The sequence below is a fragment of the Babylonia areolata genome, chromosome 12 (genome assembly GCF_041734735.1).
Source record: "Babylonia areolata isolate BAREFJ2019XMU chromosome 12, ASM4173473v1, whole genome shotgun sequence".
Lineage (NCBI taxonomy): Eukaryota > Metazoa > Mollusca > Gastropoda > Neogastropoda > Buccinidae > Babylonia > Babylonia areolata.
Window position 1 is genome coordinate 42051474 of NC_134887.1, and position 25361 is coordinate 42076834.

The window sequence follows — 25361 nt, forward strand, 5'->3', positions numbered from 1 at the left end:
CGTTTTGTTTGTTTTTTTGTGGTTTTGTTGTTTGTTTTTTGTTGCTTGTTTTTAATGATTCTTGGTGGTTTTGGGGTGGGGTAGGGGTGGGGGGAAGACAAGGGTTTGCCTGTCTGCTGACATGAAACACAGAGACAGACAGAGACGGAGAGGGAGACTAAACGAAACGACTTTCCTTTTCAAGTGGGAGAGTCCGACAGTCAGGTGGCCACACTGTAAGTGTAAATCATGCCCCGGTGCCGTGAGGGACACACAACCTGTTGGTCCTCATCACTCATGGAAGAGGGGCGGCTGGGGAGGGGGCGGGGGTGGGGGTGGGGGGGGGGGAGCAGTTATTTTGATGCAGCGTGTCCTGATAACGTTTTTTTTTGTGTGTACAAATTGCAGCCTATTACTTTCACGTGTGTGGGTGTGTGTGTGGGTGTGCCTGAGTGAGAAAGCACAAAGTCCGCTGCATTCATGAGATGGATGTGTCCCATTTAGCTGTGTGTGAAGTGCTGGAGGCCAGTTATTAAAAAAAAAAAAAGTTGTGATGTGACTGATGACTGATATATACGTTGTGAGCACAGCGTGATGCCATCTCTCACTGTGGCCGGATCGAAGCGTACTGTGTGCACATCTGTTTGCATTGGGGGTGTTCAGTGACACACACACTCACACACACACACACACACACACACACACACACACACACACACGGACACACACACACGGACACACACACGGACACACACACGGACACACAAACACACACACACACACACACACACACACACACACACACACACACACACACACACACACGCGGACACACATACAAAGATATATATATATATATATATATAGAGAGAGAGAGAGAGAGAGAGAGAGAGATGGTATCCAGTAAAAAAACCAAAAAAATCTGCCTTTCTTTTTGGCATACATTGCTCTCATGGTGGCATGACGTGTCGTGTCACAGGTGTGTCACGATGTATGTCATAGTGTGTGTCATGAAGTATGCCATGGTGTGTGTCACAGGTTCAGGGTGTTCGAGTTCAAGAAACAGATGGTGATGTGTGTCATGAGTGTCACGGTGTGTCACTGTGTGTGTCATGTGTCACAGGTTCAGGGTGTTCGAGTTCAAGAAACAGATGGTGGTGATGTGTGTCATGAGTGTCACGGTGTGTCACTGTGTGTGTCATGTGTCACAGGTTCAGGGTGTTCGAGTTCAAGAAACAGATGATGTGTGTCATGAGTGTCACGGTGTGTGTCACTGTGTCATGTGTCACAGGTTCAGGGTGTTCGAGTTCAAGAAACGGATGGTGGTGATGTGTGTCATGTGTGTCATGGTATGTGTCATGTGTGTCATGTGTCACAGGTTCGGGGCCTTCGAGGAGTTCAAGAAACAGATAGTGGTGATGTGTGTCATGGTATGTGTCATGGTATGTGTCATGTGTCAGGTTCGGGGCCTTCGAGGAGTTCAAGAAACAGATGGTGGTGATGTGTGTCATGGTATGTGTCATGGTATGTCATGTGTCATGGTATGTGTCATGATGTGTCATGTGTGTCATGATGTGTCACAGGTTCGGGGCCTTCGAGGAGTTCAAGAAACGGATGGTGGGGGCTGATGGGGTGCTGGACGCTCATCACCGACTTCTGTGTGGCCTGGGTCAGTGACCTTTGTGTGGGGTTGGGGGGTGGTTATGTGTGTGGAGAGGGGAAGGGAGGGCGGTGTTGTGTGTGTGTGTGTGTGTGTGTGTGCGTATGTGTGTGTGTCTATGGTGTGGTGTCTGCCTGTCTGTGGAATGTGTGGCGTGTTTGTGGGGGAGTGGTGTGGGGTGTGGGGAGACTGGGGGGGCGTGGAGGTGTGTGCATGTGGGTGTTGGTGTTGTGTGTGTGTGTGTGTGTGAGTGCGTACATGTGTGCCTGGGTGTGAGCGACCGCGCACATACATCTGTCTGAATATCAGTTGGTTAATTAACAGTTTTGTTTTAAACTCGAAATATTGTCCATCTGTTTTTGCCAGGTACTTCCCACAATGCTCCCCCTGCACAGATGTGTGTGTGTGTGTGTGTGTGTGTGTGTGTGTGTGTGTTGTGTTCGCTGTGTGTGTGTGTTGTGTTCGCTGTGTGTGTGTGTTGTGTTCGCTGTGTGTGTGTGTGTGTGTGTTGTGTGTGTGTGTGTGTGTGTGTGTGTGTGTGTGTGTGTGTGTGTAACACTGCTTTTTCATGGCCTATCCCAAAATTCTCTATTTCTCTCTCATGCATATTTACACTATTTCAATTTGTTTATCTTTAAAGATATTTCATTGCATTGATACATTTTTGATAGTCCGAAAGCGATTGCACACAAATACACGAATACATATACATTGAGCTTGCGAACACACACACACACACACACACACACACACACACACACACACACACACACACACACACCACAACACACACACACCACAACACACACACACCACAACACACACACACCACAACACACACACACACACACACACACACACACACACACACACACACACACACACACACACCACAACACACACACACACACACACACACACCGTTTATAGTTGCTGAACTGATGAACCGCCGTGTGGCATGGTAAGGGAGTGAACCGGACTTAATTCTGTATGACGTTTTACTGCATGAGTTTTTTCCCTTTATACAGTGACGCCCATTCTTCCTTTGACAAATTGGGGTGCTGTGTTAAAGCATCTCTTCCTTTGACAAATTGGGGCGCTGTGTTAAAGCATCTCTTCCTTTGACAAATTGGGGCGCTGTGTTAAAGCATCTCTTCCTTTGACAAATTGGGGCGCTGTGTTAAAGCATCTCTTCTTTTGACAAATTGGGGCGCTGTGTTAAAGCATCTCTTCCTTTGACAAATTGGGGCGCTGTGTTAAAACATCTCTTCCTTTGACAAATTGGGGCGCTGTGTTAAAGCATCTCTTCCTTTGACAAATTGGGGCGCTGTGTTAAAGCATCTCTTCCTTTGACAAATTGGGGCGCTGTGTTAAAGCATCTCTTCCTTTGACAAATTGGGGCGCTGTGTTAAAGCATCTCTTCCTTTGACAAATTGGGGTGCTGTGTTAAAGCATCTCTTCCTTTGACAAATTGGGGTGCTGTGTTAAAGCATCTCTTCCTTTGACAAATTGGGGTGCTGTGTTAAAGCATCTCCAGGAACGATCAAATAAAGCAGATAATGAAATTAAGTGTTTGCCTCCCAAAACAAACAAAAAGTGTAGTAGTTTTGTGGATTAATTTTTTGCCCTTATTTCACAGTAAATGCCCTCACAGTAAATGTCTTCATTCTACATGGCTAACCTCCTGTTAACAGCTTTTTCTATTTGGGTGTGCAGATAATGTGATAACAGATACAAATAGTAACTTCATATTGTTACTGGCTAATTTTAAAAAAATCAAACGTGTACTGCAACAGTGCAAGGAAGGCTCTAACCCTACACTGAACAATTTTGTTTATATATGAAAGATAAGATTCATAATGGAAAAAATCTGTCAACAGTTGATGGGAAATTAAATCAGTTTGAAATGTCTTTTGATATATGAAAGATAAGATTCACAGTGGAAAAATATCTGTCAACAGTTTCTGGAAAATTAAATCAATGTAACATGTCTTGAGAGCCATGTATACCTCTGCTTACTTAAAACTTTAACAGTTTGATGTTTATGTAAATCATATGATTGTGTGAAAGCAATAATACATAAAGTATATGGCTATTCTGCAGCTTATGTACAAGGTATGAACAGAAAGATTTTTTTTTTAAAAGGGGGGCGAGGGGGAAATTGTTATGGCAGTATATTTTGCTTTCATGGTAATACATTGTGCCGTGTAAACAGTTCATGCTGTCCAAAGTTATCCATTTATTTCCTGTGTAAATCCTGTTACTCTTGTTTGTTTGCTCTGTTGCTGAGTTTTGTTACAATTTGTCCATTTCTCTCACTGTGGAGGAACAAAACACCAACAACAAAATAGGGTTGAAAAGTGTTGAGGAAGTTTTGTTAATTGATATGTAAGAATTCTGTAACTTTCAGTATGAATTGTACATATCATGAATTGTACATATCATGAACTGTTAAATCTTATGCATATATGTCTGTGTACATTCCACAACTTACAGTGTTAGTGTTATTTGCTGTTGAAAAAGATCTCCCAACATTTAGTGTGAATGGTCAGTGATGTTTGACCTGTTAGATTTCCTGTCTGTATGTGTATACATGCTGTGCGTGTGTGTCTGTGTATACATGCTGTGCGTGTGTGTGTGTGTGTGTGTGTGTGTGTGAACAGGGGCGGGTGTGATGGAGGCCATATTTGCCGTCACCCCCATGGAGACAGTCAAGGTCAAGTTCATCAACGATCAAACATCAGCCAAACCCCACTACCGCGGCTTTTTCCACGGTGTCTCACAGATCGTCAAAGAGCAAGGTAAAAAAAACGTCAGGAAAGAAAAAATAAATGAAAACTAACTTTTCCAGTCGTTCCAACCCACTGTCACCCCCCCCCATCTCTATACAGTGTTATCACCTCCCCAGTGTCTATATCTCTATACAGAGTTATCACCTCCCCCATCTCTATACAGTGTTATCACCTCCCCCATCTCTATACAGTGTTATCACCTCCTCCATCTCTATACAGTGTTATCACCTCCCCCATCTCTATACAGTGTTGTCACCTCCCCCATCTCTATACAGTGTTGTCACCTCCCCCATCTCTATACAGTGTTGTCACCTCCCCCATCTCTATACAGTGTTATCACCTCCCCCATCTCTATACAGTGTTATCACCTCCCCCATCTCTATACAGTGTTATCACCTCCCCCATCTCTACAGTGTTATCACCTCCCCCATCTCTATACAGTGTTCTCAGCCAGCCGTCACTTCCCCCATCTCTATACAGTATTATCACCTCCCCCATCTCTGTACAGTGTTATCAGCCAGCTGTCACCTCCCCCATCTTTATACAATGTTATCACCTCCCCCATCTCTATACAGTGTTATCAGCCAGCTGTCACCTCCCCCATGTCTATACAGTGTTATCACCTCCCCCATCTCTATACAGTGTTATCACCTCCCCATCTCTATACAGTGTTATCAGCCAGCTGTCACCTCCCCCATCTCTGTACAGTGTTATCACCCCCACCCCCCATCTCTATACAGTGTTATCACCTCCCCCATCTCTGTACAGTGTTATCACCTCCCCCATCTCTATACAGTGTTATCAGCCAGCTGTCACCTCCCCCATCTCTGTACAGTGTTATCACCCCCACCCCCCATCTCTATACAGTGTTATCACCTCCCCTATCTCTATACAGTGCTATCAGCCAGTTCTCACCCCCATCTCTATACAGTGTTATCACCTCCCCAATCTCTATACAGTGTTATCACCTCCCCAATCTCTATACAGTGTTATCACCTCCCCCATCTCTATACAGTGTTATCACCCCCACCCCCCCATCTCTATACAGTGTTATCACCACCACCCCCATCTCTATACAGTGTTATCACCACCCCCCATCTCTGTACAGTGTTATCACCCCCACCCCCCCATCTCTATACAGTGTTATCACCTCCCCTATCTCTATACAGTGCTATCAGCCAGTTCTCACCCCCATCTCTATACAGTGTTATCACCTCCCCAATCTCTATACAGTGTTATCACCTCCCCAATCTCTATACAGTGTTATCACCTCCCCCATCTCTATAGTGTTATCACCCCCACCCCCCCATCTCTATACAGTGTTATCACCTCCCCAATCTCTGTACAGTGTTATCACACACACACCCATCTCTATACAGTGTTATCACCTCCCCCATCTCTATACAGTGTTATCACCTCCCCCATCTCTGTACAGTTATCAGCCAGTTGTCACCCCCATCTCTATACAGTGTTATCACCTCCCCCATCTCTATACAGTGTTATCAGCCAGCTGTCACCTCCCCCATTTCTATACAGTGTTATCACCGCCCCCATCTCTATACAGTGTTATCAGCCAGCTGTCACCTCCCCTATCTCTATACAGTGTTATCACCTCCCCCATCTCTATACAGTGTTATCACCTCCCCCATCTCTATACAGTGTTATCACCTCCCCCATCTCTATACAGTGTTGTCACCTCCCCCATCTCTATACAGTGTTATCACCTCCTCCATCTCTGTACAGTGTTATCACCTCCTCCATCTCTGTACAGTGTTATCACCTCCCCCATCTCTGTACAGTGTTATCACCTCCCCCATCTCTATACAGTGTTATCACCTCCCCCATCTCTATACAGTGTTATCACCTCCCCCATCTCTATACAGTGTTATCACCTCCCCCATCTGTGTACAGTGTTATCACCTCCCCCATCTCTATACAGTGTTATCACCTCCCCCATTTCTATAGTGTTATCACCTCCCCCATCTCTATACAGTGTTATCAGCCAGCTGTCGCCTCCCCCATCTCTATACAGTGTTATCACCTCCCCCATCTCTATACAGTGTTATCACCTCCCCCATCTCTATACAGTGTTGTCACCTCCCCAATCTCTATACAGTGTTGTCACCTCCCCCATCTCTATACAGTGTTATCACCTCCCCCATCTCTGTACAGTGTTATCACCTCCCCCATCTCTATACAGTGTTATCAGCCAGCTGTCGCCTCCCCCATCTCTATACAGTGCTATCACCTCCCCCATCTCTGTACAGTGTTATCAGCCAGCTGTCACCTCCCCCATCTCTGTACAGTGTTATCACACCCCCCCCATCTCTATACAGTGTTATCACCTCCCCTATCTCTATACAGTGCTATCAGCCAGTTGTCACCCCCATCTCTATACAGTGTTATCACCTCCCCCATCTCTATACAGTGTTATCACCTCCCCCATCTCTATACAGCGTTATCACCCCCCCCCCCCCATCTCTATACAGTGTTATCACCTCCCCAATCTCTGTACAGTGTTATCACCACCACCACCCCATCTCTATACAGTGTTATCACCTCCCCCATCTCTATACAGTGTTATCACCTCCCCCATCTCTGTACAGTTATCAGCCAGTTGTCACCCCCATCTCTATACAGTGTTATCACCTCCCCCATCTCTATACAGTGTTATCAGCCAGCTGTCACCTCCCCCATGTCTATACAGTGTTATCACCTCCCCCATCTCTATACAGTGTTATCACCTCCCCATCTCTATACAGTGTTATCAGCCAGCTGTCACCTCCCCCATCTCTGTACAGTGTTATCACCTCCCCCATCTCTATACAGTGTTATCACCTCCCCCATCTCTGTACAGTGTTATCACCCCCACCCCCCATCTCTATACAGTGTTATCACCTCCCCTATCTCTATACAGTGCTATCAGCCAGTTGTCACCCCCATCTCTATACAGTGTTATCACCTCCCCAATCTCTATACAGTGTTATCACCCCCCCCCCCCCATCTCTATACAGTGTTATCACCCCCCCCATCTCTGTACAGTGTTATCACCCCCACCCCCCATCTCTATACAGTGTTATCACCTCCCCTATCTCTATACAGTGCTATCAGCCAGTTCTCACCCCCATCTCTATACAGTGTTATCACCTCCCCAATCTCTATACAGTGTTATCACCTCCCCCATCTCTATACAGTGTTATCACCCCCACCCCCCCCATCTCTATACAGTGTTATCACCCCCACCCCCATCTCTATACAGTGTTATCACCCCCCCCCCATCTCTGTACAGTGTTATCACCCCCACCCCCCATCTCTATACAGTGTTATCACCTCCCCAATCTCTATACAGTGTTATCACCTCCCCAATCTCTATACAGTGTTATCACCTCCCCCATCTCTATACAGTGTTATCACCCCCACCCCCCCCATCTCTATACAGTGTTATCACCTCCCCAATCTCTGTACAGTGTTATCACACCCCCCCCCCATCTCTATACAGTGTTATCACCTTCCCCATCTCTATACAGTGTTATCACCTCCCCCATCTCTGTACAGTTATCAGCCAGTTGTCACCCCCATCTCTATACAGTGTTATCACCTCCCCCATCTCTATACAGTGTTATCAGCCAGCTGTCACCTCCCCCATTTCTATAGTGTTATCACCGCCCCCATCTCTATACAGTGTTATCAGCCAGCTGTCACCTCCCCTATCTCTATACAGTGTTATCACCTCCCCCATCTCTGTACAGTGTTATCACCTACCCCATCTCTATACAGTGTTATCACCTCCCCCATCTCTATACAGTGTTATCACCTCCCCCATCTCTGTACAGTGTTATCACCTCCCCCATCTCTGTACAGTGTTATCACCTCCCCCATCTCTATACAGTGTTATCACCTCCCCCATCTCTATACAGTGTTATCACCTCCTCCATCTCTATACAGTGTTATCACCTCCCCCATCTCTATAGTGTTATCACCTCCCCCATCTCTATACAGTGTTATCACCTCCCCCATCTCTATACAGTGTTATCACCTCCCCCATCTCTATACAGTGTTATCACCTCCTCCATCTCTATACAGTGTTATCACCTCCTCCATCTCTATACAGTGTTATCAGCCAGCTGTCACCTCCCCCATCTCTATACAGTGTTATCACCTCCTCCATCTCTATACAGTGTTATCACCTCCTCCATCTCTATACAGTGTTGTCACCTCCTCCATCTCTATACAGTGTTATCACCTCCCCCATCTCTGTACAGTGTTATCACCTCCCCCATCTCTATAGTGTTATCAGCCAGCTGTCGCCTCCCCCATCTCTATACAGTGCTATCACCTCCCCCATCTCTGTACAGTGTTATCAGCCAGCTGTCACCTCCCCCATCTCTGTACAGTGTTATCACACACCCCCCATCTCTATACAGTGTTATCACCTCCCCTATCTCTATACAGTGCTATCAGCCAGTTGTCACCCCCATCTCTATACAGTGTTATCACCTCCCCCATCTCTATACAGTGTTATCACCTCCCCCATCTCTATACAGTGTTATCACCCCCCCCCCCCCATATCTCTATACACTGTTATCACCTCCCCAATCTCTGTACAGTGTTATCACCACCACCACCCCATCTCTATACAGTGTTATCACCTCCCCCATCTCTATACAGTGTTATCACCTCCCCCATCTCTGTACAGTTATCAGCCAGTTGTCACCCCCATCTCTATACAGTGTTATCACCTCCCCCATCTCTATACAGTGTTATCAGCCAGCTGTCACCTCCCCCATGTCTATACAGTGTTATCACCTCCCCCATCTCTATACAGTGTTATCACCTCCCCATCTCTATACAGTGTTATCAGCCAGCTGTCACCTCCCCCATCTCTGTACAGTGTTATCACCTCCCCCATCTCTATACAGTGTTATCACCTCCCCCATCTCTGTACAGTGTTATCACCCCCACCCTCCATCTCTATACAGTGTTATCACCTCCCCTATCTCTATACAGTGCTATCAGCCAGTTGTCACCCCCATCTCTATACAGTGTTATCACCTCCCCAATCTCTATACAGTGTTATCACCTCCCCCATCTCTGTACAGTGTTATCACCCCACCCCCCATCTCTATAGTGTTATCACCTCCCCAATCTCTGTACAGTGTTATCACCAACCCCCCCCCCCCCATCTCTATACAGTGTTATCACCTCCCCCATCTCTGTACAGTTATCAGCCAGTTGTCACCCCCATCTCTATACAGTGTTATCACCTCCCCCATCTCTATACAGTGTTATCAGCCAGCTGTCACCTCCCCCATTTCTATACAGTGTTATCACCGCCCCCATCTCTATACAGTGTTATCAGCCAGCTGTCACCTCCCCAATCTCTATACAGTGTTATCACCTCCCCAATCTCTATACAGTGTTATCACCTCCCCCATCTCTATACAGTGTTATCACCTCCCCCATCTCTATACAGTGTTATCAGCCAGCTGTCACCTCCCCATCTCTATACAGTGTTATCACCTCCCCCATCTCTATAGTGTTATCACCTCCCCCATCTCTATACAGTGTTATCAGCCAGCTGTCACCTCCCCTATCTCTATACAGTGTTATCACCTCCCCCATCTCTATACAGTGTTATCACCTCCCCCATCTCTATACAGTGTTGTCACCTCCCCCATCTCTATACAGTGTTATCACCTCTCCCATCTCTGTACAGAGTTATCACCTCCCCCATCTCTGTACAGAGTTATCACCTCCCCCATCTCTGTACAGAGTTATCACCTCCCCCATCTCTGTACAGAGTTGTCACCTCCCCCATCTCTGTACAGTGTTATCACCTCCTCCATCTCTATACAGTGTTGTCACCTCCCCCATCTCTATACAGTGTTATCACCTCCTCCATCTCTATACAGTGTTATCACCTCCCCCATCTCTGTACAGTGTTATCACCTCCCCCATCTCTGTACAGTTATCACCTCCCCCATCTCTATACAGTGTTATCAGCCAGCTGTCACCTCCCCCATCTCTATACAGTGTTATCAGCCAGCTGTCACCTCCCCCATCTCTATACAGTGTTATCAGCCAGATGTCACCTCCCCCATCTCTATACAGTGTTATCACCTCCCCCATCTCTATACATGGTCACACACACACACACACACACACACAGTGGTCACACACACACACACACACACACACACACACACACACACACACACACACACACACTCACACACTCACACACTGTGTATTAACACACACACACTGTGTTGTCAGGGATACGAGGGGTGTACCAGGGCCTGACGCCCACCATCATGAAGCAGGGCAGCAACCAGGCCATCCGTTTCTTCGTCATGGAGACGCTGAAGGAGTGGTACAGGGGAGACGACAAGAACAAGAAGGTGCCCACGCTCATCGTGGGTCTCTTCGGGGCCACTGCAGGGGCTGCCTCTGTCTTCGGCAACACTCCTATCGACGTCGTCAAAACTCGCCTACAGGTCAGTGATTGGTGGTTTTTGTGGAGGGGGGGGGGGGGGGGGGGCGTGGCAGGGGAAGTGTGTAAGTGTGTGTGTGTTCTTCAGTTTGTCTATTATGTATGCTTTTAGATGTGTGTGTGTGTGTTTGTATGTATGCAGGACTTGGCAGTTTGGCATTCTTACTTTGTTGTATTCTTATTTTCCTGTCATTTTGATAATGATTAGACAGTTGTAGTAGTGATGATAGTTGTAGTTTTTTGTGCCTGGCTTTTTTTATTATTTTTTTTATGTATACCTGTTATTATATGTAACTTTGTGTATTATGTACTTTTTTTGTATACCTGTTATTATATGTAACTTTGTGTATTATGTACTTTTTTTGTATACCTGTTATTATATGTTTGTGTATTATGTACTTTTTTTGTATACCTGTTATTATATGTAACTTTGTGTATTATGTACTTTTTTGTATACCTGTTATTATATGTAACTTTGTGTATTATGTACTTTTTTGTATACCTGTTATTATATGTTACTTTTTGTATTGTGTACGGTTATGCTTGCATTCAGATTAAAAAAAAAAAAAAATCTGGCAATGAATTGATGGAATAATCTGAGTCAGAGGCATATCCTTGGTCCATGTCCATGTATGTGACTGACTGTACTTGTGCCTTGTGCTGGGCTTTAAGCAGTGGTCATAAATGATAGTGAATCATCTGCTAACGAGTGGTGGTTTGTGTGTGTGTGTGTGTGTGTGTGTGTGTGTGCGTGCAGGGTTTAGAGGCTCATAAATACAAGAATACCTGGGACTGTGCAGTAAAGATACTCAAAAACGAGGGGCCTAGAGCGTGAGTATGATTTGATTGTCTGTCACACAGGGTCTCTCTCTTTTTTTTCTTTTTTTTTTTGGACTCACCTTCAGCTGCTGTAAGTGTTGAAATGAGTACATGATATGTACAGCATGTTCTGGTCATGACTGATGATGATGATGATGATGATTATATGGATACTTACATAGTGCCTATCAACGATCCGAGAGCAAGCTGTAAGTGGTTTGTTTCAAGGTGGTCATCAAGGCATGCAGATTTATCTGTTAATTATATGCTACGTCATATCTGAAAATGAAAATATGGAGGGGAAAAAAATTGCTGATTTGTTGTTGTTGTTTTTTTAAAAATCTCTTTTGTGATCTTTTTCTGAACTTGACAGTAGGGAATTCATACGTTTTTAACTCCCCTTCATTTGCTGTATTTATTTATTTTTTATATTTTTTCTCAAGGCCTGGCTAAGCGCATTGGGTTACACTGCTGGTCAGGCATCTGCTTGGCAGATATACAAAACTCTGCTGCCCAACTTGTCCTCAGAAAGAAAAGATCTGAGCACATCACTCCTCTTTTGCAACTTCTCCACTGGCTCCCAGTCTCACACCGAATAAAGTACAAGATCAGCACTCTGTTATAGATGCATTCACAAATCTGCCCCTTCCTATCTTTGCGGCTGCCTTCACCTCTACACTCCATCTCGCTCACTATGATCGGCTTCGGATCCACTCTGTTTACGCATACCCAGATTCAAACACTCGACTGTTGGCCGCCGTTCTTTCTCTGTTTCTTGACCTTGCAATTGGAATGAACTTCCTCTTTCGCTTCGTCAAGTCTCCACACTCAGCTCTTTCAAGTCTGGCCTTAAAACCCACCTCTTCCCAAAATAGCCTCCCTTCCCTGCCTCTTCCTTGTTTTTAGTTTCTTCTGTTTTAGAGTTATGCATGCGTGTGAATGACTGGTGCGAAAGCGCTTTGATTTGTCTATGCACAAGATTCAGCGCTATATAAATACCATTATTATTATTATTATTATTATGTGGTGTAGCATGTATGGATTTGACCAAACACAGTGACGCCTCCTTGAGCTACTGATACTAACACTGCTGTAGGTGTTGAAATGAGTATACAATCTGTACAGTGTGTTCTGGTCATTATGGATGATGATGATGATTACATGGCTACTTACATAGCGCCTATCCACAGTGGGAGACCAAGCTCTCAGCGCTGTACAGACACACAGTCATTCACACAACAGGCTGTCTGCCTGGTTATAACTGACAGCTGTCTGCTCTCAGCGCTGTACAGACAGTCATTCACACGACAGGCTGTCTGCCTGGTTATAACTGACAGCTGTCTGCTCTCAGCGCTGTACAGACACAGTCATTCACACAGCAGGCTGTCTGCTCTCAGCACTGTACAGACAGTCATTCACACAACAGGCTGCCTGCCTGGTTATGGCTGACTGACAGCTGCCTTTGGGTGCTGGTCATTCGTTTCCTGTGTCATTCAGTCAGGTTTCAGTCACACACAAACACTCATTCAGACGACACGTAACATTTTACTTGTATTTACCTGATTATTGGACATGACTGACCATACATGATGGCTGTGGTGTTCTGATGGTCCCTGATTATTGGACATGACTGACCATACATGATGGCTGTGGTGTTCTGATGGTCCCTGATTATTGGACATGACTGACCATACATGATGGCTGTGGTGTTCTGATGGTCCCTGATTACTGGACATGACTGACCATACATGATGGCTGTGGTGTTCTGATGGTCCCTGATTATTGGACATGACTGACCATACATGATGGCTGTGGTGTTGATGGTCCCTGATTATTGGACATGACTGACCAGACATGATGGCTGTGGTGTTGATGGTCCCTGATTATTGGACATGACTGACCATACATGATGGCTGTGGTGTTGATGGTCCATGATTATCAGACATGACTGACCATACATGATGGCTGTGGTGTTCTGATGGTCCCTGATTATCAGACATGACTGACCATACATGATGGCTGTGGTGTTCTGATGGTCCCTGATTATTGGACATGACTGACCAGACATGATGGCTGTGGTGTTCTGATGGTCCCTGATTATCAGACATGACTGACCATACATGATGGCTGTGGTGTTCTGATGGTCCCTGATTATTGGACATGACTGACCAGACATGATGGCTGTGGTGTTCTGATGGTCCCTGATTATTGGACATGACTGACCATACATGATGGCTGTGGTGTTCTGATGGTCCCTGATTATTGGACATGACTGACCATACATGATGGCTGTGGTGTTGATGGTCCCTGATTATTGGACATGACTGACCATACATGATGGCTGTGGTGTTCTGATGGTCCCTGATTATTGGACATGACTGACCATACATGATGGCTGTGGTGTTCTGATGGTCCCTGATTATTGGACATGACTGACCATACATGATGGCTGTGGTGTTGATGGTCCCTGATTATTGGACATGACTGACCATACATGATGGCTGTGGTGTTCTGATGGTCCCTGATTATTGGACATGACTGACCATACATGATGGCTGTGGTGTTGATGGTCCCTGATTATTGGACATGACTGACCAGACATGATGGCTGTGGTGTTCTGATGGTCCCTGATTATTGGACATGACTGACCAGACATGATGGCTGTGGTGTTGATGGTCCCTGATTATTGGACATGACTGACCATACATGATGGCTGTGGTGTTCTGATGGTCCCTGATTATTGGACATGACTGACCAGACATGATGGCTGTGGTGTTCTGATGGTCCCTGATTATTGGACATGACTGACCATACATGATGGCTGTGGTGTTCTGATGGTCCCTGATTATTGGACATGACTGACCAGACATGATGGCTGTGGTGTTGATGGTCCCTGATTATTGGACATGACTGACCATACATGATGGCTGTGGTGTTCTGATGGTCCCTGATTATTGGACATGACTGACCAGACATGATGGCTGTGGTGTTCTGATGGTCCCTGATTATTGGACATGACTGACCATACATGATGGCTGTGGTGTTCTGATGGTCCCTGATTATTGGACATGACTGACCAGACATGATGGCTGTGGTGTTGATGGTCCATGATTATCAGACATGACTGACCATACATGATGGCTGTGGTGTTCTGATGGTCCCTGATTATTGGACATGACTGACCATACATGATGGCTGTGGTGTTGATGGTCCATGATTATCAGACATGACTGACCATACATGATGGCTGTGGTGTTCTGATGGTCCCTGATTACTGGACATGACTGACCATACATGATGGCTGTGGTGTTCTGATGGTCCCTGATTATTGGACATGACTGACCATACATGATGGCTGTGGTGTTCTGATGGTCCCTGATTATTGGACATGACTGACCAGACATGATGGCTGTGGTGTTCTGATGGTCCCTGATTATTGGACATGACTGACCATACATGATGGCTGTGGTGTTCTGATGGTCCCTGATTATCAGACATGACTGACCATACATGATGGCTGTGGTGTTCTGATGGTCCCTGATTATTGGACATGACTGACCATACATGATGGCTGTGGTGTTCTGATGGTCCCTGATTATTGGACATGACTGACCAGACATGATGGCTGTGGTGTTCTGATGGTCCCTGATTATCAGACATGACTGACCATACATGATGGCTGTGGTGTTCTGATGGTCCCTGATTATTGGACATGACTGACCAGACATGATGGCTGTGGTGTTCTGATGGTCCCTGATTATTGGACATGACTGACCATACATGATGGCTGTGGTGTTCTGATGGTCCCTGATTATTGGACATGACTGACCATACATGATGGCTGTGGCGTTGATGGTCCCTGATTATCAGACATGACTGACCATACATGATGGCTGTGGTGTTCTGATGGTCCATGATTATCAGACATGACTGACCATACATGATGGCTGTGGTGTTGATGGTCCATGATTATCAGACATGACTGACCATACATGATGGCTGTGGTGTTGATGGTCCCTGATTATCAGACATGACTGACCATACATGATGGCTGTGGTGTTCTGATGGTCCATGATTATCAGACATGACTGACCATATATGATGGCTGTACTGTTGGGTTACGCTGCTGGTCAGGCATATGCTCAGCAGATGTGGTGTAGCATGTATGTATTTGTCGGAATGCAGCGACGCCTCCTTGAGTAAACTGAAGTGTGGTGTGTGGTGTGGTGTGTGGTGTGGTGTGTGGTGTGGTGGTGTGTCTGCAGGTTTTACAAGGGGACGATACCTCGGTTGAGTCGAGTGACACTGGACGTGGCCATAACTTTCATGATCTACGACAACTTCATGCATTTCTTCAACAAGGTGTGGAAGACGTAACTCTGCCGGAAGCAGTCAGCGTCACCACTCGCTTCGAGGGATCACGTCGCATTGTCATCATCGGCCTCTATATAGCGTGTCCTGTGTAGCATCGGTTACCTTTTGTGTGTATATATATAGAGAGAGGATCATGCTGTATGTAATCAGGGTGGTTAGGAGACTGTGTGGGTGTGTGAGTGTGTATGAGGGTTTTGTCTGGTGGTGGTGGTGGTGGTGGTGGTGGTATGGGGACAGGGTGGTCTTCTCTTTGTGACCCTGTCTGACAAAATGAATCCATGGTTTAACTGATCTTTTCTTCTATGTCATTATTGACATTCAACGTAAACGGTGTCATGGTTTTGGTGACATCATTTTTATTTCTCTTTTCTTTCTTTTTTTTTTTTTTTTTTTTTTTTTTTTTTGATTGCACAGTGGGGAGAATTTATCCCTGATTTTTTTTTTCAATGCAATGCTGTTAGATGCACAAAGCCTAAAAGATTTGTTTTGTTGTTGTTGTTTTTTTACTGTAAAATATGTATATACAGAACATGTTAACATGCATGCAAACACACATGATGCTTGTTGGCAGCCACATACATGTGCACGCACACACACACACACACACACACACACACACACAATTATGTGAGGATATTCTTTGTTATTGAATAACAAACACTAGTTTGTGAAGCAGAAAAAAAGATTTGACAACATTTTGCACAAACTGGTGTGGGAACACCCCCCGAAGGTATTCATTTTGTCCAACAGGGTGAGAACAGACCTGCCTCTCCTGTGGGCTTTGTTGCAGAGATGTTGTTGATGATGGACAACTAGGACAATGATAGCGCTTTGTAACAGTGCAGTGTGAATGAAGCTCTCCTGCCTGTGGGGTCGACACCAGGTAAGGGTACCTCGGATGATCAATCAATCAACGTGTTGTGACTTTTTTTTGGTCCTTTCTGGTAATTTTCATGTGTACTATGATGATGATGATGATGACAATGATCATTGTAGAGAAAATTATTGATTATGTGTTTGTGAACTCACAATGAAATTTGTGTCTGTGATAGGTTTAAATGAATGTAGTTTTGACACTTGTGTGGTGTCCGTCTGTGCTTGTGAGAGTGTCTGTGATGGGTTCAGTGAAAATAGTTTGTGGGGTTGATTTGTGTGTGTGTGTCTGTCTGTCTGTGTCTGTCTGTGAAAGGGTCAATAAAAGATGTTTGACAGTGTATTGTGAAAGTAGTTTGACACCGTTTTGTGTATTTGTGTCTGTCTGTCTGTCTGTGATAGGTCAAAATGAAACTAGTGTGTGTTGTGTATGTGTGTCTGTGAAGGATTAACTGTGTGACGTCTGTGTGCAGCTGTGGTTTCTGTTTATTCCAGTATTTTCCCCTGAAATCTAGCCAGCTGTCTCACATAAACATGGTTTTGTGTTATGCGTGTGACACAGCCTTCCTTGTAAAACACTTGCTCGGGTGCATGAATATTCATGAGGGGATGTGTATGTATATTCATGAGCAAGGTGTATATGTACGTTCACTTGTTTTTTCAAAACAAATCATTTGGGATTTCTTTTTTTTTTTTTAATGTTATCACTTTCTCTGTTGTTTTTCTCCTTCTTTTTTTCTGTTGATTGAAGTTGTACAGTTTTGTGGATCTTTCCTAGCTGGTTTTGGGGGATTGACACTCAAGGACTGTTGTGGGGTTTGGTTTTTGTTAGATTTGTTTTGGTTGGTTTTCTCTTGGTCTTTTGTTGTTGTTGTCGTTGTTGTTGCCTGGGTAGCATGCCGGTCCATGGATTGCATTCTTCACTCTTCTCCACCCTGTCTTTTATTTGTTTATTCATTTTTATTTATGCCGCTCACCAGACTTTGTTCACTGACCAAAGAAAAGAGGGATGCGGGGATGATCACACACACAGACACACACACACAGACACACACACAGACTCACAGAGAGACACACACACAGACACACACACACAGACTCAGACACAGACACACACACAGACTCGGAGACACGGACACACACACAGACTCGGAGACACACACACACACACACACACACAATTTGCCATTCATGCACAGTTATTCTTTTGATGGACAAGTCTTTTGTAGTCATTGTTTCACAATTGGTTACATATGTCTGGTGGTTTTTGTTGTTTGTTTTTAGAGCTCCAGTGTTTTCACCATCAGTACACACACACACACACACACAATAAATGAATAAAGGAAAAACGGATGGGCAGGGTGGGGAGGGGGGAGTTGTGGATTGCTTCCCTTTTCTGTTTGATTTACACATTTTTTCTGTGGATTGTTTCTGTATGGCCGTTGCACCTTGAACACCTGTGACTGCTGGCTGGTTGGTGCAAAGCGCTGAGCAGCGCTGGTGAGGGTTTTCAAGTTGTGTGCCCCTGTTCTGTGGAGGGAGGTGAAGAGTTACTGTACTTGTTTTGGTGGGGTTTTTTCGTGTGTGTTTTTTTGTTTGTTTTGTTCGTTAATTGTTTTTGCTTTTTAACATGGTCTCATTTGTGTTAAAAGTGGGACCACTCAACCCACCTGTAAAGAGAAGATATAAAAAAAATTCTTAAAAACTGACACTAAGTGCTCAAACTGTTATCATTTGACATTGTCAGTTCATGTTAGAACACTGTTAGTTCCATCCAAGGTGTACAGTTAGGTTGTTTTCAGGGCGGGGTGGGGGTGTGTTTTACAAACTGACGGGATGGTTCAGTGAGTGCCGCTGTCTCCGCCCATCGCTTTGTTGCCTGGCTTCCTCCCTCTCCACCACCCTTACCTTTTTGTTTACCTTCAGTTTTTGGTGCACTGCCTGGAAACACTTGGTACATGCTGCTGCTGCTGGAGGTTGGACCTTCCTTTTTTTTTTTATATTGTGGACGGTAGAAGTAGGTACCTTTCAGTCTGTGGAGACAATGGAGTTGTGCTGTGGGAGATTGTTGTCACACATGGGCTTACACCAACATAATATTCTGGGATGTTGTTCCACACACACACCCACACTAGACACCCAGACACTGACACCCACCCACCCACACACACCGACACCGTGTACATGCTCTTTGTGGGCCTCATTTAGCAGTAATATGATTGCCTTGTTTTTGTTGTTTCTTTTTCTTTGTAGACTGGAATTTTTTGGCACAATATGCATGCACTTTGTGTATGTTGTGCCAGCAATATGATCGAGTGATTTTTTTGTGTTTTTTTTTGCATTATTGAAAAAAAAAAACCAGTAAATTTTTGTTAATGTTTGATATTTTGAATTATTTTTGAGGCACAATATACATGCCCAGTTGTGCATGGTAGGTTTGAGCAATACACTTGTTTTTTTGTTATTTTGAAAACTTGTAATATTCATATTTTAAAGTAGTTAAAAATGAGATGATTCATGTCAGGTGTGTGATATGATTTGATTTGTTTTTTGGTTATTTTTTTTTTTTTCGTATGAATGCACATTGCCTGTTACAGCGATATTATTTCAAAAATTATTTCAGGATGCAGTACACACGTGCATTGTTGTGCGTGTCTGGTACAACTGATGAAGTTTGTCTTGTTGTTGGCTTATTTGGGGGATTTTCTTTTATCAAGGTGCAATTTTTTTTTCTTTCTGTCAAACTTTCAGGTCAGCATTGATCAGTCGAACAGGCTTGAGCTTCTTACCTGTCTCTCTCTCTCAGAACTATTGTTCCTTTTGTCTTTTTTTTTTATATAGATGATTTATGAAGGGTTTGTTTTTAAACTCCACTTTCCAGTCAGTGTTATGTGCGTGAGGGTGTGTATTTTTCTCATCCTTAGAGGTTACAGTGTCTCGTGTGAGCAGGCTGAAACATTGTGTGTGAGAGGATGTGTATTTTTCTCGTCCTTAGAGGTTACAGTGTCTTGTGTGAGCAGGCTGAAACATTGTGTGTGAGGATGTGTATTTTTCTCGTCCTTAGAGGTTACAGTGTCTCGTGAGCAGGCTGAAACATGCAGCAGTTTCTTTCCTGTTCTCTTTGTTTCTTTATTAGGTTTGCTTAGTTGAGATCTTTGTGGTTCGTTTGAGCAGTGTGTGTGTTGTGTGTGGGCATGTGTGTTTGTGTGTGTGAGCGTTTGTTTTGTGTGTGTGTCTATTTATGGTGTATGTGTGTGCATGCGTACGTGTGTAGGGTATTTTTGTTGTGTGTGTGAAAACATGCAAGCACAACTTTAAGTACTAGTTTTATTTTTCATTCTGGGTAGAGGCTGTATTCACTGCCACCCATGTATGAATGCAACCAGTGTGTGTGCATTTGCTGCTTTCTTGGTGCTGTGAGTTTAGGGACAGTGTTCTTTGGTTTTTGTGACCGTTTCTGTGCGATGTTTGTTTTGTGTGTGTTAAATTCGCACAAGACCCTATGTGATAGGGTGTTATTTGTAATATATTCATGTTGATTATAGGAAAGTTGTTTCACTGTGTGTGTTTTGTCGAATTTTTTTTTTTAATAATGACAAAAGTCACTGGATGATATCATTCCAAATTTTACATGTTCTGAATGAACAAAAAAAGGTTTTGAAAGTGATTTTGAACAGGTGAATAGTGAAAGCTACTCTGAGAAATGTGTATGAGGCTGGTAGCTAGTGGTTAATTTTGTGAAGCACCAACTTCCAGTTCAGGGGACATAATTCAGGTTTACACATTGATCAGCTGCGTATAACTATTGCTCAATCTTTGGAGTTTCTTTCTAGGATGTCTCCCACTGAAGGTGGAAACCTTTAAAAACGTTGATTCACATTTTTGACAGTCATTGCTTTTGTTGGAAATTACCCTACTGATGAAATAATTAGGAATATGTACAGACTAGTGGGTTGTTTTTTTTTTGTTTGTTTCGGGGTTTGTTTTTTAATCCTGTCTTGAAAAAAAATTGATAGGTTGGTCAACATCAGAGGCATGTCCTAGGTTTATATGCTTGTGTTTTTTCCTGTTTTTTTATTTTTCTGGTTGTACAGGATCAGTACGTATAGTTTTCCTGTTTTTTATTTTTCTGGTTGTACAGGATCAGTACGTATAGTTTTCCTGTTTTTTATTTTTCTGGTTGTACAGGATCAGTACGTATAGTTTTCCTGTTTTTTATTTTTCTGGTTGTACAGGATCAGTACGTATAGTTTTCCTGTTTTTTATTTTTCTGGTTGTACAGGATCAGTACGTATAGTTTTCCTGTTTTTTTATTTTTCTGGTTGTACAGGATCAGTACGTATAGTTTTCCTGTTTTTTATTTTTCTGGTTGTACAGGATCAGTACGTATAGTTTTCCAGCTTGATAGTGCTCTGTGTGGTCACTGGGCGTTAAACACCAAAGATGAATAAAGATAAGTCAGGACTAGATAGAAAACGATGGACATGTCTGAACTCGACAGAACAGTACTTAACTCTTCCAAAGGCAGTGGTTACTCAACTCAAATTTGAATCCAAGTTTATAAAGATATTTCATGCCCAGTTTACTGAAAAACACTTTGGCAGGCATGGCATACGATGGATTTGTAGAGCGTCTCTGTTTAAAGATGTTAGATAGTTCATGCCCAGTTTTTGGAAAACACTTTCGTGTTTTTGGAAAACACTTTCGTGGGTATGGTACAAGATTAATTCATAGTGTCACTGTATTTTCAGGTGGTTTATTTTGAGTTTTTTTTGTTTTGTTTTTTCTAGATGAACATTCCCTGTGGTATCAGCGCCCTGTGTGTGTGCAGTTCTCATTGCTCACTGTCATTGTTAGGGGCTGAGATCTCCACACAGCCTGCAGGGAAGGTTGAACATGTCGGCCTTAGTTCACCGTTCATCATATCGGCTTATCAGTGGGGAGAGACTGTCACCTCAGTACCAGATACATCTTGATGGGTGCTGTTTTTTTGTGTGTGTGTCTTGGATGTTTCTGTTTTGATGAGGGTGAAGGATAGAAGAGGGCGATGACGATGATGATGCCGCTATGGGGGCTGTTTTGGTTGTGGGACTACTGTGTAAGGCTGTACTCTCACACAGTATATCCTGGCGTCAACCAGGCTTTGAGATACAATCTAGACACCTGCAGCGTTGGACAGGAAAGCTGAGCAACACTTCTAAAAATGCAACCGTGAAGTGGGTGACCCTCCACTTTGTGGTGGAGTTTTTCCATTTTAGCTCATAGCACACACAGCTGTGGGTAGGAGCTGGCCCTGGGGCGACCTGCCTTCCTCCCCCAAAACCACTGATGGGGTTCAAACCCATGTCCTCCCAGTCGTCAGTCTGGGATGCTAACCACTGTGCCATGGCGGCAGGTTGATCGGTGCTTTTGCTTGTGTCAAAGACAGGACTGCTTGGGGTACTTGTGTGCACACAGGCCTTTATTGACTGTGTGTACAGGCCTATTGATTTTCTGTTATGTTTGTATGCATTTCCTTTTTTAAAATTTATTTAATCATCGTTTCAGTTATGTGTTTACTCTTTTCCCTGGGGATAAACTAGCTGACAGGTGTTTGTTTTCTGGGGTGTGTTCAGTTGTTTTGGGAATGAATGATGTGCATTGTTTTGATGAGTGCTTTTCATTTCGTGTGTTTGTCTTTCCGTTTTTGTTTACATGTTGTGGTGTTTGGAATTGTTATTCCTTTTGTTCTGACAGTATTTGGAAGGATTTTTATGAAGAAAAAGGAAAAGATAGGGACGTGTGTGTGTTGTTTTTGTAAGAAGCGCCTATCTGCTGTACATGTTGAGTCACTCTGGGGATTGATATATCTGTTACATTCCTTGAGTTCCTGTCCATTTATTTGAACATACATGTGTATAGGCACATGCATGTATGCTGTGTTTGTGGTAAAATTTGCCCAGCTTTCCTTTCAACAATTATCACACGTGCATGTGTGCACACAGACATTTGTGTGTACATGGGAATAGGTTCAGGGGAACAAACAAGCATTGTGTGATTTTGTTTTATGAAAAGCTGTTTATTATCATTTGTGTGTCAGGTTGCAAGTTCATCATGTTACTTGTAAAAGATGAACAGTGTGCTATGAGAAATGTAGCATGTAAAAATCATGATGAAATTTAGACACTGCATGTATTTCTAATGATGTATGCATGAAAAGTATTAGTTTGAGAAAAGTCTGATCTTTGGAGTTACTACTTTTAAAAAGAGTCTAACTTTTGTTGAGGTTGTTTTTTTGTTTTTTTAAAACAACAAAAATTCCTAGCAAAGTATTTTACCAGGAGCATGAAAGATTCAGGTACGATGTCAGCAGGTAGTGCCAGTTGCCTGTAGTTGTGACAGCATGCCGTGTTTCTTAGGACAGTGTTCAAGTGATGCATAGTGCCTACCACGTAGTGTAGCTGAAGTGCCTCCTATCGCCGTTAACCCTGCATGGTAGTGGTGATGATGATGATGATGATGGTCACTGTAGCTCTGTGCTGACTGGCGGTGGTTACTGTCGAGTAGTATTGTCCTGATCATGTGTGGGAATCGTGATTTTTTTTGTTTGTTTTTTTTGTTCCCCCAAATTAATTTGATTTTCGTTTCTTTGTTGGGTTGTTCTGGGGCTTTTGAACAGGTTGCTGATGATGATTTTGGGGAAACTTGTTTTTGGCATTTGTGTTTAGGAGTGAATGAGTTTTGATTTTTTTTTTTTTTATGAGGGTGTTACATGTGTGTGATGAAGGTGATAATGATTTGAGATATCTATGTTCCAGTAATGTGTAGCTATATTTAAATGCTTTTAATCGATAGCAGTATACAATATATATACTGAAATAATGTTTTGTGTGTATGCACTGCATGACACAACACTACCAGTGCACTGCACTTACAGTACACAACACTGCTCAGATACTATACACTGCAATGCAGTCACACTACAATGTTCTGACATACTATACTGCAATGCACTGGCACGGCACTGATAGTATGCTACGCTGTAATGCGCTTATAGTATGCTACAGTACACTGCAATGCTCTGACACTTCACTACACCACTGCAATGCTACACTACAATGCACAGATACTACACGGCACTGACACTACACTATACCACAACACTCTGACACTACACTGCAATATAATACACTAATTCAGCACTACACTGCAATGCACTGATACTGCACTGACACTACACTGACAACACTGCACTGCACAGACACAACACTACAATACACTGACACTACACTGCACAGCATCAGACTGCACTGCACTATACTACTACAGAGCACTAAACTACACTACACCTCGCTACACTTTACCACACTAAATTCACAACCACCCCACCCTACAGTACACTACAAGCTATCCCATCCTCTGGTGCACAGGGAAACAACAGATGCAGGAAACAAAACCAAGAACCTCCCTCAGAGAGGCCAGAAGTCAGAACAGAACACACTGACTCAGCACCTGAGGCTCTGGATGGGAGTCAAAACAGAACACACTGACTCAGCACCTGAGGCTCTGGATGGGAGTCAAAACAGAACACACTGACTCAGCACCAGAGGCTCTGGATGGGAGTCAAAACAGAACACACTGACTCAGCACCTGAGGCTCTGGATGTGAGTCAAAACAGAACACACTGACTCAGTACCAGAGGCTCTGGATGTGAGTCAAAACAGAACACACTGACTCAGCACCTGAGGCTCTGGATGGGAGTCAAAACAGAACACACTGACTCAGCACCAGAGGCTCTGGATGGGAGTCAAAACAGAACACACTGACTCAGCACCAGAGGTTCGGGGTGGTCTCCGGCAAGGTGGCCTGACGGAGACACCTCTTAACACTGGCTTCCCCGTGGACTGGAGGCGATTAGATGCTGAGACTTTCACGCGAACGAACCTGTCTGTGGCTGTAAGTGGAGGGGGAAGGTTGGGGATGTGAAGAAGTGGACGGGAGTGATGAAAGTAAGGGGGGCGTTCCCCAATACCTCCTTCCTTCCTCTCCAGCTCCATTCCACCCCTTCACCCCCCCCCCCACCCCCCGCCCTCCACTTCCACACCATTCTTCATCTGGAAGCATCCCCCCCCTCCCTCGGGCAAGCCTGTAGTGAGCCAGACAGCAGTTTCTCCGGTGTAGCAGCTTATATTCTTACCCCCTACTTATTTTTACACCAGAGTCAAAATTCTGCTGGCTGGCCCAGATTAACCCGGGGGTCTTTCTGGTCTTGGTCTGGAACGACACTCCGGAGGTAAACTTCAACTAGTCAGATCTGAACCCCTACCCGCTCAGTTGGATTTTACACCCCCCTCCAATCCCATCGTAATGGATATCGGGGTCATTCTGGAGA

The 25361-nt window shown here is 44.2% G+C and overlaps 1 protein-coding gene across 1 annotated transcript in view; it reads left to right on the forward strand.

The window, feature by feature from the left end:
- Positions 1-18045, forward strand: part of LOC143288639 (tricarboxylate transport protein, mitochondrial-like) — an 80537-nt gene extending 62492 nt beyond the window's left edge. Inside the window, exons 3-7 of the mRNA XM_076597302.1 lie at positions 1563-1648; positions 4303-4440; positions 10708-10928; positions 11682-11755; positions 16009-18045. Coding sequence (XP_076453417.1) covers positions 1563-1648; positions 4303-4440; positions 10708-10928; positions 11682-11755; positions 16009-16120 — 631 coding nt within the window. The 3' untranslated portion in view covers positions 16121-18045. The remainder of the gene's footprint in view (positions 1-1562; positions 1649-4302; positions 4441-10707; positions 10929-11681; positions 11756-16008) is intronic.
- Positions 18046-25361: the final 7316 nt, after the last annotated feature.